General features: G+C 40.8%; 1 protein-coding gene across 2 annotated transcripts in view; it reads right to left on the bottom strand.

Annotated features, from left to right (window-relative positions):
• The window catches only part of ANTXRL (ANTXR like), a 63944-nt gene that overhangs the window by 13809 nt on the left and 33594 nt on the right, over positions 1-16541 (bottom strand). For both annotated transcript variants that reach the window (XM_071563377.1, XM_071563378.1), the window contains 3 exons: positions 14776-14874; positions 13803-13970; positions 12553-12633 (listed from right to left, as the gene is read on the bottom strand). In XM_071563377.1, coding sequence (XP_071419478.1) covers positions 12553-12633; positions 13803-13970; positions 14776-14874 — 348 coding nt within the window. The remainder of the gene's footprint in view (positions 1-12552; positions 12634-13802; positions 13971-14775; positions 14875-16541) is intronic.

The following is a 16541-nucleotide window of genomic DNA, read 5'->3' as shown; positions in this document are numbered from 1 at the left end:
TCCACTTGTTAGGCTCTTGTTATGCTGCTTGCCAAATTAGCTTTTCAAAAAGTACAAATACTGAAGCAGCGGGATCTGCCCTTGTCCCAACTTCAGCTTTTATCCCAGTGTAACAATCACATGTGCAATTCAGGCACTTTGTATTTCTACGCAATGCCTCCTCGACCACCTAGGATGTGTTTTTGTGTGTGGTTTAAGGGGGTGGGGAAGGAAGGGAGGAACTTCTTCAAAGCCACCACATCATGTTGTTGGCCTACTTTCATCCCAGTGCTCACTGTATCACCCCCCGTCACTTATTTCTCCATAATCTTCAGCTACTACTCAGGAAGTTTTCAATGGAAGGATCCAGGCAATTCAAAGACTGCCATGGGGAAGTCTCTTTACCCATGATAAAAAGAGCACTTCAACAAAAAGAATTTAAAAAATCCAGGCCATCTACAAGTGCCTGTCCCTTTTCTTAAAATGCATTGGTGTAAAACAAAAATCAAATCCAGTTTCATTTCTGTGCATCCTGGAGTGTTTGTGTACACAAAAGTAGGCCTGTTTCTGATTTTGAGTTGCATTAGTTGGCTTAATAAAAGATACCCTTCCTGGCACAAATTTTGCTTGAGTTCCCATTCCCTCTTGGTTTTGCTTATGGAGTCTCAGTGCTGCAATTCTGGCTTGCAGAGGTGACTGAAAAGGAGTTGGCTTCACTTACTTTACTGAATTTTCTTGATCTTTGAACTTATAAAAACATGATTTTGCCTTTAAATTTTAGAATGGATTAAAATAATTCCTTTACAATTTGAGCCATCCAGAACACTAGGCCACCAAATTAAAAACTAAGTAGCTTCTCGTAAGAAAGTATTAAATTATTATTTTTTTAATAAAAGTATTATTTGGATGCTGAAATACAAAATGAACATAACTTCCTTGGGCTCAAATGAATAATCAACTTGCACTCTCTCCAACTTTGTTTATGGATGTCACTGGGATGACTCTGCCAGCTTGCTGTGGATGTGGTTTGTCAGCATGTAGCTTCACTTCCTAAATATCTATCAATAGTTCAGTGTAAAAATGTAGCTCTAAAACTCAAAAGGTAGCTTGCATGCTACCCACAAAACCACAAGAGCACAAATGAAGCAAGTATCAGCTAACTGAAGGTTTTGATCCACACACACAGAAAACAATGGGCTAGATACCTTTAAGATCAGTGATTTTGCAAAAAAAAAAAAAATGAATCTTGGAAAAATTAGGGATTACCCTGTCCTCTAATCAAGAAAAGTGTTCTAGCAGAAACATCTACACAGAATATCCTAAACCAGCCAGTATGGGAAACTCATTTAGCACATTTATTTACAGAGGTAATGATGGATACAATAACTGTGCATGGAAAGACCTGATCTGAGGTGTACAGAGCTTCCACTATCTGAGTTCCCTGGGCAAGTGTCAGGATTAGCAGCTGGCTCCTCAAGAGCCAGAATCTATGTGCATCGGCCTTTGCCAAATCTTCCTCACACTGCACTGCTTCACGCTGACTGTGCGCTCAACATGTCACGGCTCATTAAAACCTTCATGGATTTCCTGGGAATTGCACTGATTACCCTGCAGCATACAGGCTAGAAATTAGTGAGCTGCTGAAACAGTTTGTCATGTAAAACCTAAGGCTGCCTGGTGTTCAGGCAAATACAAGTAACTTTTACTAACTCCTACTCTTACATTTGGGACTCAGATATAGTTTTTATATTGAAAAATAAAGTACTGGAAGTGCCAGAGATTTATATATCGAAAATTTGGTGACTGACCTTGCTTTCAGGCCAATAAATATGTAATTTATAATTATTTTCTAATTATATTACTTAATCATTAAGTTCTAATTATCAACATTAATTATACTCTGGTTATTGAATTAATTATCGACAATTTATTAAATTATACTTAATTTTTATATGTAGGCATTTTAAATTATTAGCTCTCAAATCAAAACATTAAATATCATCAAGTTAAAATATCTGTTTGCATGATAACCTGACTCTTTACATATCTTCCCCTTTATTAAGTCCTCTCTTGTAAATAACAATTTTCTGGGAATCTATTTAGTAGTTCAGTAGTGATGCCTATAATGATGGTAATTCAAAACTACAAGGAGAGAAGAGAAAATGGGGTTGACTGAAACGAGAAAGATTTTTAAAGTAAAGTCCAGTAAAGTGACAGTGTCCAACAATGAGAATGTAATTATTTCCTTTCATGCTGCTTTTAAAAAGGAAAATCAGTTCAGCTCATTCTTTATCCAGTATATTATCTGGCCTCTTTGGAAGTAAACTCATATCTTCTGCTCCCTCCTTTATTATTAGAAGGGAAGAAAATCACTGCACTGTGGATTGTGAACTTGTATTGTAACAGTGAGGACCCTATAAAGGCCTTAGACACATCAGATTAATTCAAATTAAAAATTACACAATGATGAATGCAAATGCACAAGGATGATCCAAGCAAGTAGCAAAAAACTCTGCTCACAGCACAGCATGAGCAAGGTGGTGCTAACTAAGAGGTGTAATCTACTGGACTCCCTGAACATGCTTCACACCACAAAGGGAATTAGACTGAGTTTTAAGATGTGAGAGGCTACACAACTTTAAACAGGACACATGCTGACGCTGGAAGGGGCAGTGATATTTAAAAGCACTTGAGGCACAAGTGTATCCTTTACAGAGTCCACAAGACCCTCTTTTTCTCTTACTGTTTAGCAACCAAACTAAACCACCCACAAACCCTGGCTCACTGGCGCAGCACCACGGGGACACAGCATCAGAAGTTAATCCCTGCTTCAGAAACTTTGACTCCCATGTGCCAAACAATATGATAGCTGCACCCAGACCAGGAACTGAGCACCTGGTGACAGTGACACAGCTAAGCAACACCTTGGGGTACTGACACACTCATTAAAAACCCTGTTGTCTTAGATGGCCGGCACTGCTGCACAAAAAGCCCAGGCAAGAGGCCTGAGCCCCTGTCATAGAGGCAAAGGGGTATCAGTCTTGCTTTGTAAAGAGGATGGGAGAAGAAATCCTCCAGAAGCCCAGTATGCCCTCAGACATCCTGACTATGGGAGACAAATAGCTGAGAAAATAAGATTTATGGGGTGGAAAGGAGGAGAGCACACAGGACCTCTTCTTTTGACATTAAACATCTGATAATCCCATCCAGGGGACCAAGGGAGGTATGTTGCCAGGGTAAATCATGAACAGATCCATGGCATGCACCACACATAACAGCAGCAAAAAAAGTCATCTTTCGGTTCACTTGCTGATCAATGGAAATGTCAACAACAACCAAAAGTCTTCATTTTTCAGGTAAATCAAGTTTGACAAAATAACTTTAACTCAGGCTTGAAACAGACGTTGCTCATTTCAAAATAACTTTGAGTTTTGGACAGAAAAGGTGTTTCAAAACAGAAACTGAAAATATTGAAACTTTTTCAAGAGTATTTGTTTCCACTTCAGCTAATTCTACTAACATGAACAAACATTTACAGACCATCTAAAGAAGCAGTTTTTAGCCAAAACAGTCATACAGAAAGTGGTGTTCAAATCTACTAGGGAATTAAAATAGGAACTGCTTTGCATTAAGACTAATAGATGCAGTACCCCAGGCTACTGTAGCTTCTTTAATCAGAATACCAAGAGTCGAATACAATCAAGTACTGATAATTTTCCAAGACACACACATCTGCAGACACTGTTCCCCAGTTCACAGTTCCAAATGTGCACAGCACTGCTTGAAAGGAATTGGTCTTCTAGGAGCAGTCTATTCAGTTAGATTGAAGACCAGTGCATGAATAAACTGAAGAGAAGGGGGTTACTTCCAATTTACGACTGGAGAAATCAGCCAATATTGAGGAATCTGAGGGAGGAATAGCTCAGCCAGGCAAATCGGCCTTTTAGGCTAGAACCGGGACCCTTCAGCAAAATAAACTTTGTGCTGAACACATCCCCACTATCCAGCTCTCACATGCCTGATACCACCTTGTCAGCTCAGGCACATAAGTAAAGTGCCATGGACAACCCATCCCAGTCCTGAAGACAGGGCTATTCCAATAAAATGCATCACACTCCATTCAGCAGGGAAATGCATACTGTTTCAAGCTTTATCTCAGCAAGGAAATGCAGCAATGGGCTAGAAAACACCTCCTGAAAGAATGGCCTGAGTCACAAGATATCTTGCAGGAATGCACAAAACATCACATGTCTTGGACCTTGCTGAGGCTGTGGCTGAAGTAATGCACAGTGCAGATCCATAACAAAGCCTGTTGATTCTGAGCCTTTAAAAAGCTTAAGTGATGAAGGGAATGGCAAAGAATAACACTCGGTATAATCTAAGATAAGGTCTGTCAGGTATACTTTATCAATCTCAAAGTAGACACCAGATCAAATCCTACCAAAACCTCAGACAAATACCTCAACTTAAACCTGCACTCACAACATGTGATTTACTGCCTTACTGTTTTCTAACAGCTTTTATGGATGAGGCTCCCAGAATGAAGGAAGTGAGGAGAGCCACTGTCAGGTTGTGTCATCTATTCAAGGTTATGCAGGGAAAAAAATGGTATTTACAAGTTCAGGACTCGTGACTCACATCCCTTGTTTTAACCACAGTACCATACATTTCCACACTTGAATGCTGACCAGACTAGAACCTGGTTCAAGAAAAAAACAACACTGGTTGGTTTGCAAAAGATTTTCCTCTTTCCTTCGGTGTTTTCAGGGAAAAGGATATTGCATTTGTCAATCTCCTAGCACGGGGAGGGCTTTGGAACATAGCAACAAAAGCAACAAACATTTGCTGGGTGCAACAGGATCAGCCTTAGGTATTCGTGGCTTTCTGGCAGCAGCAAATTAGGCCACAAAGGACTGTAACTGGTCTTGCTCAAACTGTAATTAAGTGTCATCATGCTCTCCAGGGTGAATTACTTTACTGTCCTTCGGGAGTAAACTGGGATTATGGTGTGCATAGGGGAAGAGCACAATGGTCTTTACCTGTCTCGGGTACAGGATAATGATGGAAACTCAGAGATTTCTGGTCAAAATGGTTATTATTTTTTCTTGCCTCAGACGAAAAAATGTAAGACCCTGGCTGACCACACAGGCTGCCTCTTTGTCTGGAAACAGATACAAGTATCCCAAACGATCTCTGGGTAACTGGCCCTTAAATGGCTGTGCTGCTACCTAGACCACATAGATAAACCCAGAGTGCACAGCTGCCTCTGTGCTTATTTCACAAGTATTTTCTTTCTTGGGATGGTACTCACACAGTTTATTATCAGTGCTGGCATTTTTTTTTATTTCTGTAGTTTAAACACCTTCAGAGGAAAGTCAACATTCTGTATAGGGGGAAATGAATTACTATTCAGTATAAGTATGTAAGCAGAGAGCTAAGCAAGGCTAGGTAGCTTAATTTCTGTACTGTTAGCCAACTCAAATCAATGAGGGATGCACAGGTGCCAGCAAACCACTAAAACAATAGAGATGGGGTTCAGCATTTATCCAAGGGTGCTGCCAAGAAACAAATAAATGTATTGGACACAATATATCTGCCTGGGCATTTGCATGTACAAATCACAGATCTGTACATGCAGCCGTAGTAACCAACTGCATGTGTATTTGTACAGTTTCCTTTCTGGAGAAGATGTAAAATCAGTTTTGAGCTTCTTCCTAAGCCACAAGATAGTCACAGTCAGGTCTGCAAAGCTCAGACACACCATACTCAAACTATGACTGTGGAGTATCAATGAAGTGCTGCCTGGAAAGCTGTGATAATAACATGCAAGAGCCTATTTCCCCAGTGAAGACATGTCAGAGTTGCAGATAACAAAGGTTTAAGTCAGTAGTTCTTATCCCAAAGTCATATTCCTTATAAAAAAGCGCTGAGAATCATACCTGAGGAAGCTGTTTCTTCATCATCATAAATATCAAAGAAATACCAAAGCAATATATATGTTTTAAGATTAGCAGAAGAGTTCCCTGTTTACCTAACACAGTCCATCTATGAAGTGCTCAAAGTGCTGTTAGGAATATGGTCTCATCCTCCTAGGATTTACTCTTCATCTCACTTATCACTGTGGAACTACACTACCACAGATGTGAAGTAACATACGTAAGCTACAGCCACTGCCTTAACCACAAGGCCAGTCCTTCTTCATCCTGTTGAATGCTAAATAACACCAGCCCTGGGACTTGCACCCATCCTTCAAAAGAGCCTCTTGTTACTGAGCCTCCCTCTGCCTCCTAAAGACATTGACAGACTACTAGTTTAACCTGGAGGCAGCCAGGCAACATCTCTGTCCAAAACCTATTTGCAAATTCCTGTTTCACATCACAAATAACATGACCCTGGCAGAAGTGAGAGGTAATGCAGTATGTGGCTTCTTGCAGGACAGGAAATTCATTAGTCACTGATACATGTTTCCAGCTGCAGCACTCAGCACGTCCTGGGACCTGTGCACTAGGAAATTGGTCCCACACCAGTGTGAGAGCTTTTTTCCCCAAACCATGTTTGCTAGAGCAAGAATGAACCTTACAGATATTGGTGTCTTTTGCAAAAAGAAAAAACAAAGTAGCATAACGGGAGCTAGATGTGTCACATTTTCATGGAAAGTGACAAAGTGAGATCACCTACTGTGGCAGGCAATGTCCCTGTTTCTTTTAATTTTTCAGCAGCTTAAGAAGGTAATTTGCTCCAGAAAGGTTACGGGAGAAAAGCCCCAGAACCAGTCACTGATGAATACAGCCTGAAGGAGCTCAGTGTTGCTTTTCCAGTACCCCATGTAGCTCTGCCAATTATTACTTGGGCAATTACAACACACCTCCAAGCAAGAGGCAGGGAAGCCTATAAAAAGTCATCACTCGATCTTGAAGAGAAGTAATTAGAATGAGCTCCACATAGCACTGGTACGTGGGCAGCTACTGTGGAGTGACAGGCAGTTGCTGCCATCACTGTGGGCTGCATTCAAACTGCTGACCACCTGTAGGTAGCAGGGAGAAAGTAATTACTAGTCATTAATAATCCATAAGCTTGGTGTCCCAGAATTCATCTAAGGAGTCCCAAGTGTCTGGCAGAACACTAAACCTCACAGCTGTAAGGAAAGTAAATGCATGTGTTCTCATTATTATTTTGCTGTTGGGAAAACCACAGCACACAGATGTCATGGTCAGCATTACAAGGAGTCACTCAAAATTTGTGGGTAATCAGACCTTCTGAGCTTTAACAAACCTATTTAGATTAAGAATAATCACTCTGACAAGCGATGCACACAATAAGGAACTCAAATCCTCACTTCAAAGGCTGCTGTTTAAAATTCCTACTTCTATGCCTTGCTCAAAGTCACACAGTAGCTCAATGGTGAGAACTCGAAAGAAGCCAAAAGTCCTGGTTTCTAAAGTGACTGGCAGCTCATAATTTGTCACAGTGTTGGCTGCACAGCACCCTTTTTATCTTCAGTTTTATGAAACATTAAAAAGAAAAGAGGCTTTCAGATTTTTGTACATCAGCCTGCTTCTAGTTCCCTTCCCCAGAGAAGGGCTTTACATGTGCAAACTACAGGGTAGGACTGTTGAAGCATTGCTTTTTATTAAGTGAAGTCTCATCAGTATACAAGGGTGATGATGACAGCAAAATCTAGTCTATACTCTCACTCTCTGTTGGAATAACAAAATTTTCAGTGACAATAACGAGATCACTTTCTAAGTTACTAAAGTAAAAGAGGAATTCTGCCTGAGAAGAAAAATGTTGCATTTTCAGTCAAGGGTTTTGGTAAACCAAGCCTCTGAGAATTTCCTGTTTTAGTATGTGTTGAGAGGCAAAATGGAATGAATTTGCTGAAAGCAGCAACTAAGCAGACCATCTGAAAGCAGCACCTCACCTTCCTCTCTGCAGATACTGGGGTTTTCAGTGTTTACTTGCTGGCATTGGTAACAGCCTCACTTTTCATCTGAGAGGCCAAGGGGAAGAGTTTGAAACTTACATTTTGCAGAGACTTCTGAAAACCTGCCGTACCAGCTACTACAGTTTCTATGAAATACTTCAGGATCACCAGACATGAATATTTACCAAACTCCAACCTTCATAGTAGTCCCCTGCAAGCTCAGGAAGATAATAACACAGTGATGGGAAAGTCCTCAAGGAAGTCCGAGTATCCTGAGCAACACATAGGTCATCAGGCCATACTGCCACTCTGACACAGTCCCTGTTGCAGCATTTCAGAGCTGTCAATCCCTTTCTTGGGCCAAAAGAGTGACTGATGGTCCTCTAAGACATCAATTTCTGGGGGAGGAAGGGACAAATAGCAACCTAACTCCAAGGGATCCATCACTGCAGCAGTGGCACAAACGCCTATTAAGACTTCACCTTTGTATAATCCTTCAGAGAAAAAAGTCCAGCAATCCACGACAGAGCTACTAGCCCTTTTTCATCTCTTCACTGTTCTGCTGATGCTGTCTGAGAGCTCAGCAAAAATCCATCCCACAAATAACAGCTTAGCTGCTAATGACAGGGTAGAGCTAAAAGTGTTTATCCCTTGCTGTCCCATCTTGATACAACGAACTCCTGCTAGAGGTGACCCAAGGAAGTCAAGTGAGCAGGGTCCTATGCCCCTTTACTGAGATACTTGCCAAACTAGTAACAGATTTCAGTGGTGGGGTCATGATACAAGCTTGAATGAAGACCAAGAGGAGAAGCTGGCTGTAGAGTGAAGCCAAACACTATGGGCACAGCTTCCAGAAGAAGGGACATCAGAGCTTGTGCTTAGCTGATTTTCTTTAAATAGGCAGTTCCAAAAAGCTCCTGTTACTTTCACAGCCAGTCCTATCAATACGATCCTGCCTAATATTGATGAGTTATCCACCCTGAGATCCCTTTCTTGGTAAGTCTGTGGAAGGCAAGAGCCAGGGCAGAGGAACTGTCAGAGCCTCAGCCACCTTTGCAGCAAGGCTGTAACCCAGACCATGATGCTACCAGCTGCTCAGTTCCTGCAGCACAAGAGGAACAGGGTAGAGAGGTTCGTGACCAGCCCATTGCTCCCAGAGAGCAGGACTGCAGGGAACCAGTGGGTTTTACCAAGGGAAAGGGCGTGGAAACAGAAAACATGGAGAGGAAGAAACCACATAAGGAAATGGAAGGGAATGTGTAGGGCAGGACTCCAAGCAGGGCATAGGTAAGGAAAAAAGCAGGTGGTTTGGGAATAGCAATAGGATCATGATGAAGGAAGAAATACAGATGGATAGACAGCAGAACTGGTCACCCAGAGCAGAAATCCTTTGCAGCAGTCAGTCCTGTATTCCCACACATGCTTCAGCTTGTATTTCCACTGCAAGGCTCTCACACACACTCTGGAATGCATTTCACCATATCGATATATACACACACACACATATACGAACAATGACATTTCTAACTTCTCTTCAGAATGGGAGTGAGAAAGAGGTCATGATTTAAAAACCTGGGGTAGCAATAATGCCTTTGCTGTGTGGTTTGCAGATCAGAGAGGAGGCCTGTGAAGTAGGTGAACATGCTGAACAGCTGTGAAAAAGTGTACCACAATTTTGCTTCTTTGTGACAAAGCCACATACATTAGTAAACGTACAAAAAAAACCAACAAAGTTTTATAGGCAGCTTTTCTACAAGTACTTTTCAGATGCGTTTGGGGGGAGCTCCCAAATCACAGTATTCATTTGCAAATGATCAAAGAAATTACACTTGTCAAAAGATTTTTTAGAGATTTTCTTTTAATGTCAAAACAAACTCCTTTGTCACCTTCCCCTGCCATAAAAGCCTTGTGAAAAACATTTTTCTCCCTGTTCTGTGGGTGTTCTTCATAATTAGTATTCTCATTATACGGAAAAAGTGGTTTGCCATAATTTTATCCAATGGCTCCAATATGCCAAACTGAAGAAGCAGTAAAAACGGAAAATGAAAATTTGGGTTTTATTCAGTGGAGGTAGACTGTGAAGCAAATTTAGAAAATGCAGCTTCAGTGAATCTTGGGGGAAACATCTCTGGTAATTCCTGGAAATGTAGAGTCAATACTTTGACTAATTCCAGGAACTTCAGACTTAGGAGTTTTCTGAGTTATGAATCCAAATGTCACTCTCAAAACAGGGTTAAATTTTGTTTCTTTTGCATTCTAAGTTTTACTGGACAAGCAAGACAGCTGTGAAATGACTTTAAAATAAAACAAAAAAGGCACACTTAAAACTCATCAAAAAGTCTTTTCTCCTGCCCCCCACCTGCCCCAGTCCCTCAAACCCCCACAAATCTAAGCAGTTCCTTGCTACAGGATCACCGCACAGTCACTGGCCTCTGGATGGCACAGTCTGAACCAACGCCATGTACCAAAGCATGTCAGACTAACTTTCATGTCTGCCCAACACTAAACTAAATCCAGTGACTGCACAACTGTACAGGAGTGACCTTGCCTCTGTCTGGGCTGAGTCAAGCAGAGCTGTGGGCTTGCTCCTGGAGCTGCTGGGCTCCTCCAGCTCTGCACAGCCAGAGCTCCAAGATCTTTGTGCTGGTCACTCACAGCACTGGCCTAATGAGCCACAAAGTAAGTGTGTGTATACTCATTTATACTTAAGGGTACACAGACAGGTGTATTTATACACATCCCCATCACCAAACCCCTAATTTACAAGGAGTCAATTCTCCACTGAGAGACTGCTACTAGAAAAGTTACCCAAACAATAAATAACAGCCTTGTTCCTTGCCACCCTAGTTTTCTCCATGAAATACAGGCCTGTGATGTTTTTGTTTTAAAACAGCAGAAGGATGTCTAGTCATTTTCTTGTTTCAGTTTCAATATTCTTCAGCCTTAGTTAATTTCACAGATCAGGGAACAGAGATGATACTATGATTCCATTGAATCTGGCTCAATAGGATTCTTTCCACCCTATTTCCCAGATGTACATTTGATTTTTCTAATGTTCTACCCGATACAATAATCCTTCAGCTCACTCTGTTTCACATTGCCTCTTTTCAGCAAGGAAGGCAAGGAACTGAGGATCCCTGTTTGGAGCCAGCCCCGTGCATGTTTCTTGACCATGCAGGCTAACAGAGGCTCTGTTGTGCTCTGCACTGATAGAAATACCCCAGCCAAGGCTATGAAAGGCAGAGGATAGATTCATATTTACAATGCTAGTGCTATCAAAATACAGCTGGACCTAAAGAGCCCATTCAGAAGGTTGAGATCATGCTTAAAAAGTAAGTAAGGTGTCTCAAACACTGCTGCCTTGAAAATGCAGCTTAATTGAACAGTTAAGACCAGTTTACAAAATAGCATAAGAAGTTGGGTTTGTTCTCTTAGTTTCCTTATAGGCCAAAAGAAAAATGGAAGAGATTAAACTTTAAATACTGAAGCAGCATATTTGGTTAATAACTAGACAAATGCTGTAACAGTATTTTGCCACAAGCCAGAGACATGCAAATTATTTGCCCTAGATGATGCAAATTAAGACTCCTTAAAAATTTTGTTATTAACTTTTAAAATCTGTTATTAGTTGTGAAAATCACACGGGGAAAATGAGCCCAGCATAAGGACCCAGCACCACTTCTACCCCAGAAATGCAGTTTATAGCCCCTATTGCCATAACCATGTAACTCCTTCCCCTGAGAGCAAAGGTGATGAAATGTAAGGACTCTGGCCACAGGGAAGAGAAAGATGCTGTCATCTCTGCTTAGTCCTTATGTTTCAAAGTGCCATTGTAGAAAGCCATTGCGGCACTCAGTTCTTAGGGAGTTGTCCCCTCAGAACAATAAAGTAGGGACAACCATAATGGCACCAGGCTGTCATGGGGAAACTGTGACAGCTCTGAACTACACCATTGCCAATGACCAGAGGCAGTACACAGACATCTTTGTGGCTCTAAAAGGCAGAAACTCCCTGCTTCCTCCCATGAGGAATCTATTCCTGACCTATTTCTGGCTAAAAGAATTCATCAAGACAGGAGATACTTTCTGCCTATACATGGGATATGACTGAGAAATGTGTCTGCACAGAATTCAACAACAACTTTGTTCTCCATTAACCTTACTATGATTTGATTTTTCATCACTTTCACAATTCATAATTTCTCTCACTAATCACTTAACTTCATTATTAAAGCCGAGAAACATTTTTATGAAGTTGGCTAGAAAATATAACTACTGTTGTGGAACAAATACTGCATATTCAACTTAAGCAGAACCTACAAACAAAGAACCTACCCTTTGACTTCAATATATTTGTCTTGAAAGAAAAATGCAAAGAAATTATATGACAAACAGTTCTCATATACTATAGTGACCAGCGAGCTCCTTCCTCAGTCTGCTTAAATTATCACAGGAGAGACATTGCTGCTGACCCTTTGGGACAATACTTTTAAAGAGATGCCACAGTAAACATTTTAGCTTGTTTTGAAACGCCTGTGTCTTGTCACAAATTTTTAGCATTTAGCTTTAGGGTAATGTGAAAAGAAACAAGCTTAAATTGCTGTTGCTGCTACAAAAGAACGACACACCAGTGCATTTGTGATACCTTACCTTATCCCCTGGCTGCGGCCTCATCAGAGAGACTTGATCATAACCTCGTCGAACCAAAGCCCACAGTGCATCAAGTTTGCCCTGAAATACAAAAAACCCAAAACCAACCAAACAAAAAGATATGACCAAGAAAGTTGGTGAAAATAGCATGAGATGAAATTATGGGTGAGTTGATACAGGTTTTCTCTATTAAACTGTCTGCACACACATTGGTCTGTACCTTGCTTATCTGGACAACCAGAAGAACCTCTATGGGGTAACACGTACCCAATATACAGTGGGCCAAACTCTCTGCTCAAAACTCACTGAGGATGACAGTAGTTTCATGTGAGCAACTCCCTTAAGAGGGACAATTAGATAGATATTACATTAAGGTATTAATGTTACTTGAGGTGTTACAAAAGGCAAGACAAAAGTACTGTACTTATGGGAAGAGAGCTGGAGCATGGGTAAACAGCCACAAGACTACCTACCTAGGCAGGCTTTGAAATTCAGATGCTTTCCTAACAGTAAATTCAAGCACTGTTTAGTTGATCTGTGATTATGATGGGGAGGGGGGAACTCGGTGCTTACAAAGTACTGTGTTGGGACATGGCCACAGATTTCTGGGATGAGCATGGCATGCTGCTCCCTTGGCCATCCCAGCCCTCCAGCTTCCTTCTCTGTAAGCAGAGATAACAGCTATTCCCTGCCTCAAGGGCTATGTGAGGATACATACATTAAAAGACATCAAAACACCAGATACTATAATTACATGAGAGAAATAGGAATGAAAACGTGGAGAGACTGACTTGGCCAAAAATCAAACACTTTGTCTTGTGGCTGAATTAGAGGAAAATGGAGCTTGATTCCAACCCAAGGCCTAAGCCACAATGCAGGCAAAATAAAGATGATGCCCTTTATCTGATTCTCTTTCTCAACTGCCTTGAGATGGCACAAAACAGCATCTGCCTTCCCTCAGAGTTGAGTGAACTGCTGTAACAATCCAGGCTGTGCCAAAGTACCTGAAAAGAGTATGAGCTGAGAAAAGAAACACCTCTGCTTGTGCTCTCCATTTCTCAAAAAACTATAGCAACACAGTGCCAGGTGAGATGCATGTTCCAAGAAACATGCAAAGTAGAGGGTTAATGGACACTTTTCTAAATAGGCTCACCCAGCCGTGCCAAAAAAAAGGGCTGTGCTAAGGAAGTGGGATGTAATATCATGTATGGCATACAAGACTTGGTAAAAATGAGGGTCAGACATATTACCTTGATTGGAGTGTACCATTTTCGCTGGGAAGGTGGTTTTCTCACATGGGGTTTCTTTGGCTTTGGCTCCCATGGCTCATATTCCTGTTCTGGCAACTTAATAACAGCATTTTTGGGTTTCTCCAATTTTGCTCCTTCCTCTGTTGACCCCTTGTCTCCCCATCGCACCTGAAGTCAGGAGAGCACACTGTAAGTAAAGACACTTCAGCAGTCCCCACCAGCAAGTAGTTTCCACAGACATTACCCTAGTTCCCACCAGATGTCCCAGTGCCACCAGAAAGGAAGTCAAATTTATAAAAGCACCAAACTCCAACCATAATCAGAAATACATATTTAAGAGTAAAATAATCTCATTCAAAAGCTTCTTGATCTACTAGTCTTTGCACCTTCCAGTAATTTAAAGTGTGGGAATTCACAGCATCTGGGGTGGATGAGAATCATTCAGGTAGGAAAGACCTCTAAGGTGACTGAGCCCAATCATTAACCCAACACCACCACGAATGCCATTAAACCGTCTCTCAAGTGCCACATCCATATGCCTTTTGAACACTTTCAGGGATAGTGATTCCACCAAACCAACTGTTTTCAGCAAGCCAGGCACTGCATAGATGGCACCCTCAAATATTTAAAACCAGTGTAACCCTGCCTGAATTCTCTCTGATGAGAGAACTGGAAACAACTGCACCAAAGGGTCTGATTGGGTAAATTAAAACTTCTTTTGGTGTTTATCTCATTTTTTACCCTGCAAATTTTCTCTGGCTCATAATACTAGATTCATTTAATTTTTTACGTGAATGATAGCAGCTTGATGCCTGTTACTTTGACAGCAGGTGCAAATCAGGCAGATAAGCACTAGTTAAATCCCAGTCTCCAGTCCATCATGGTACCTTTTCAAAAATCACATAAAACAATACTGGTACAATTTTTAACTAAATGTGATGGGGTTTACAACACTAAAGAATAAACCAAATACCTCCATCCTCTTAATCCCACCAACACCTCGACCTCCATAATAAGATGCATCCACGGTTGGCCACTTTTTCTTTGGCAATCCATCTTCATCATCTGATTCCTGTGGGAAAGATAGGGAGATATTACTGCAGTTCTCACATAAACAGCACAAACTATGGAAAACAGCTGAATATCCTATGGTCCAATCCTTGGATATCTGACTTTCAGTGTTATGCTTATTTGCTGACAAAAAAAAAAGAAGAAAAAAAAGTCTCTTGTCTCTGCAGCTGCAATTTCAACTAGAGAAGTCAATGAGGATTGCCTAGTCCTCTCTCTAGGCAGCTTTTATTTAGTCAAATATGTATTGAGCTTCAAAATCCCCACTGACTCGGAAGGCAAAATGCAGCTAAATCTTACACTATACTGGCTTGCCACTATGCTATGCTGAAAATGCAGCATTCAGTTACTCCAAAGAAATAATTTATTAATTGCATTTTCAAACAATGTAACAGAGGAAATAAAGCTACCATTGTGAGTTTTCTACATGTGCATCAGACCCTTTTCTCATTGGAGCTCTAAGCAGTTACTCTACACTGCTTGATTCTTTGTGGAGTCTGGCTCGAGCTGTGCAGTTTGAAACCAGAACTCACACAAAAGCATCTCCAAATTGTCAGGGTACTCAGATCCAGAACAATTATAAACACTGTAGGTTATTTTCAAGAACATGTAAGAATCTGAACCAGGCATTTGCTTCAGGTTCATTTTTCTGTTCTTACATAACTAAAAACTGGCAGATGTTTCTGGTTTGACAACCCTGGAGACACATCTCCAGCTCTATCATTTTGAGACAATTGAAGTCACCGGTATATGAATAGATTTCTCAGACTCTCCACCATTACACTAACTCAAGACACCTGGAAGTCACACCATGACACTCTCCAAGTACACAGATAAATGAGAAAAGAGCCCAACAAGCCTCCTACAATATTATCTTCATTCCTCACACACTAATAAAGACAAATCTAGACCTCAAACTGCTATGGAGATGTGCATGCTGCTCTTGGGACTGGCCATGCACAGTGTTCTCTGCTAACTTCCATCAGTACATGTATGTTTCTAGAAACACTACCTGGACTTAGCTTTTAATTAAAAAAAAATCAAGTGAAATCCAAATACTGTTGATGGGCATTACTAGATGACAGTTTCTAAAAACTGCCCTATGTAGAAGGAATTGGAGTCAAAAAGGCAACAACAGCTTTTTAAAAAACATGATTTAACTTTTATTTGTTCATATTTAGCTCTTAGTTTACAGCTTGGAGAAAGGTACTTCCATTAGTTTTTCAGTGACATGTGACCTCTCAGCTATGGTTCAACAGATCAGTTCCTTCAACAAATTATTTGGTATGGCCAGACAAGGCTAGAGTTGACATTTCCATGAACTAGTAATGGGAGTTTGAGTTTGATTTCTTTGTTTTGGCTTTTGGGGTTTTGTTTTTTTTTTTGTTGTGTTTTGTTTTTATCCTAAACCAGAGAAATAAATATACAAGGAAGGCACTGTGGTTTGGTGTTGGATTTTGTTGCTGTTTCATTTAGCTAGGGTTTTTCAAGAGTACAACAAATACACAAATTTTATCCCACTTTGTGCCACATTTAAAGGACTACCCAGGGAACTACACTGGCATTTTTAATGCCTTTATATTTGATTTTACTCTGAATCTGAGTAATATATAAAATACTCTGCCTTCTCCATGTGATGTAACAGATTTCAAGCATTCACATGTAACAGCT

This window comes from Pithys albifrons, chromosome 9, assembly GCF_047495875.1.
Source record: "Pithys albifrons albifrons isolate INPA30051 chromosome 9, PitAlb_v1, whole genome shotgun sequence".
Lineage (NCBI taxonomy): Eukaryota > Metazoa > Chordata > Aves > Passeriformes > Thamnophilidae > Pithys > Pithys albifrons.
Note: the sequence above shows the minus strand (reverse complement) of the source record. Positions and strands in the feature narration are given on the sequence as shown.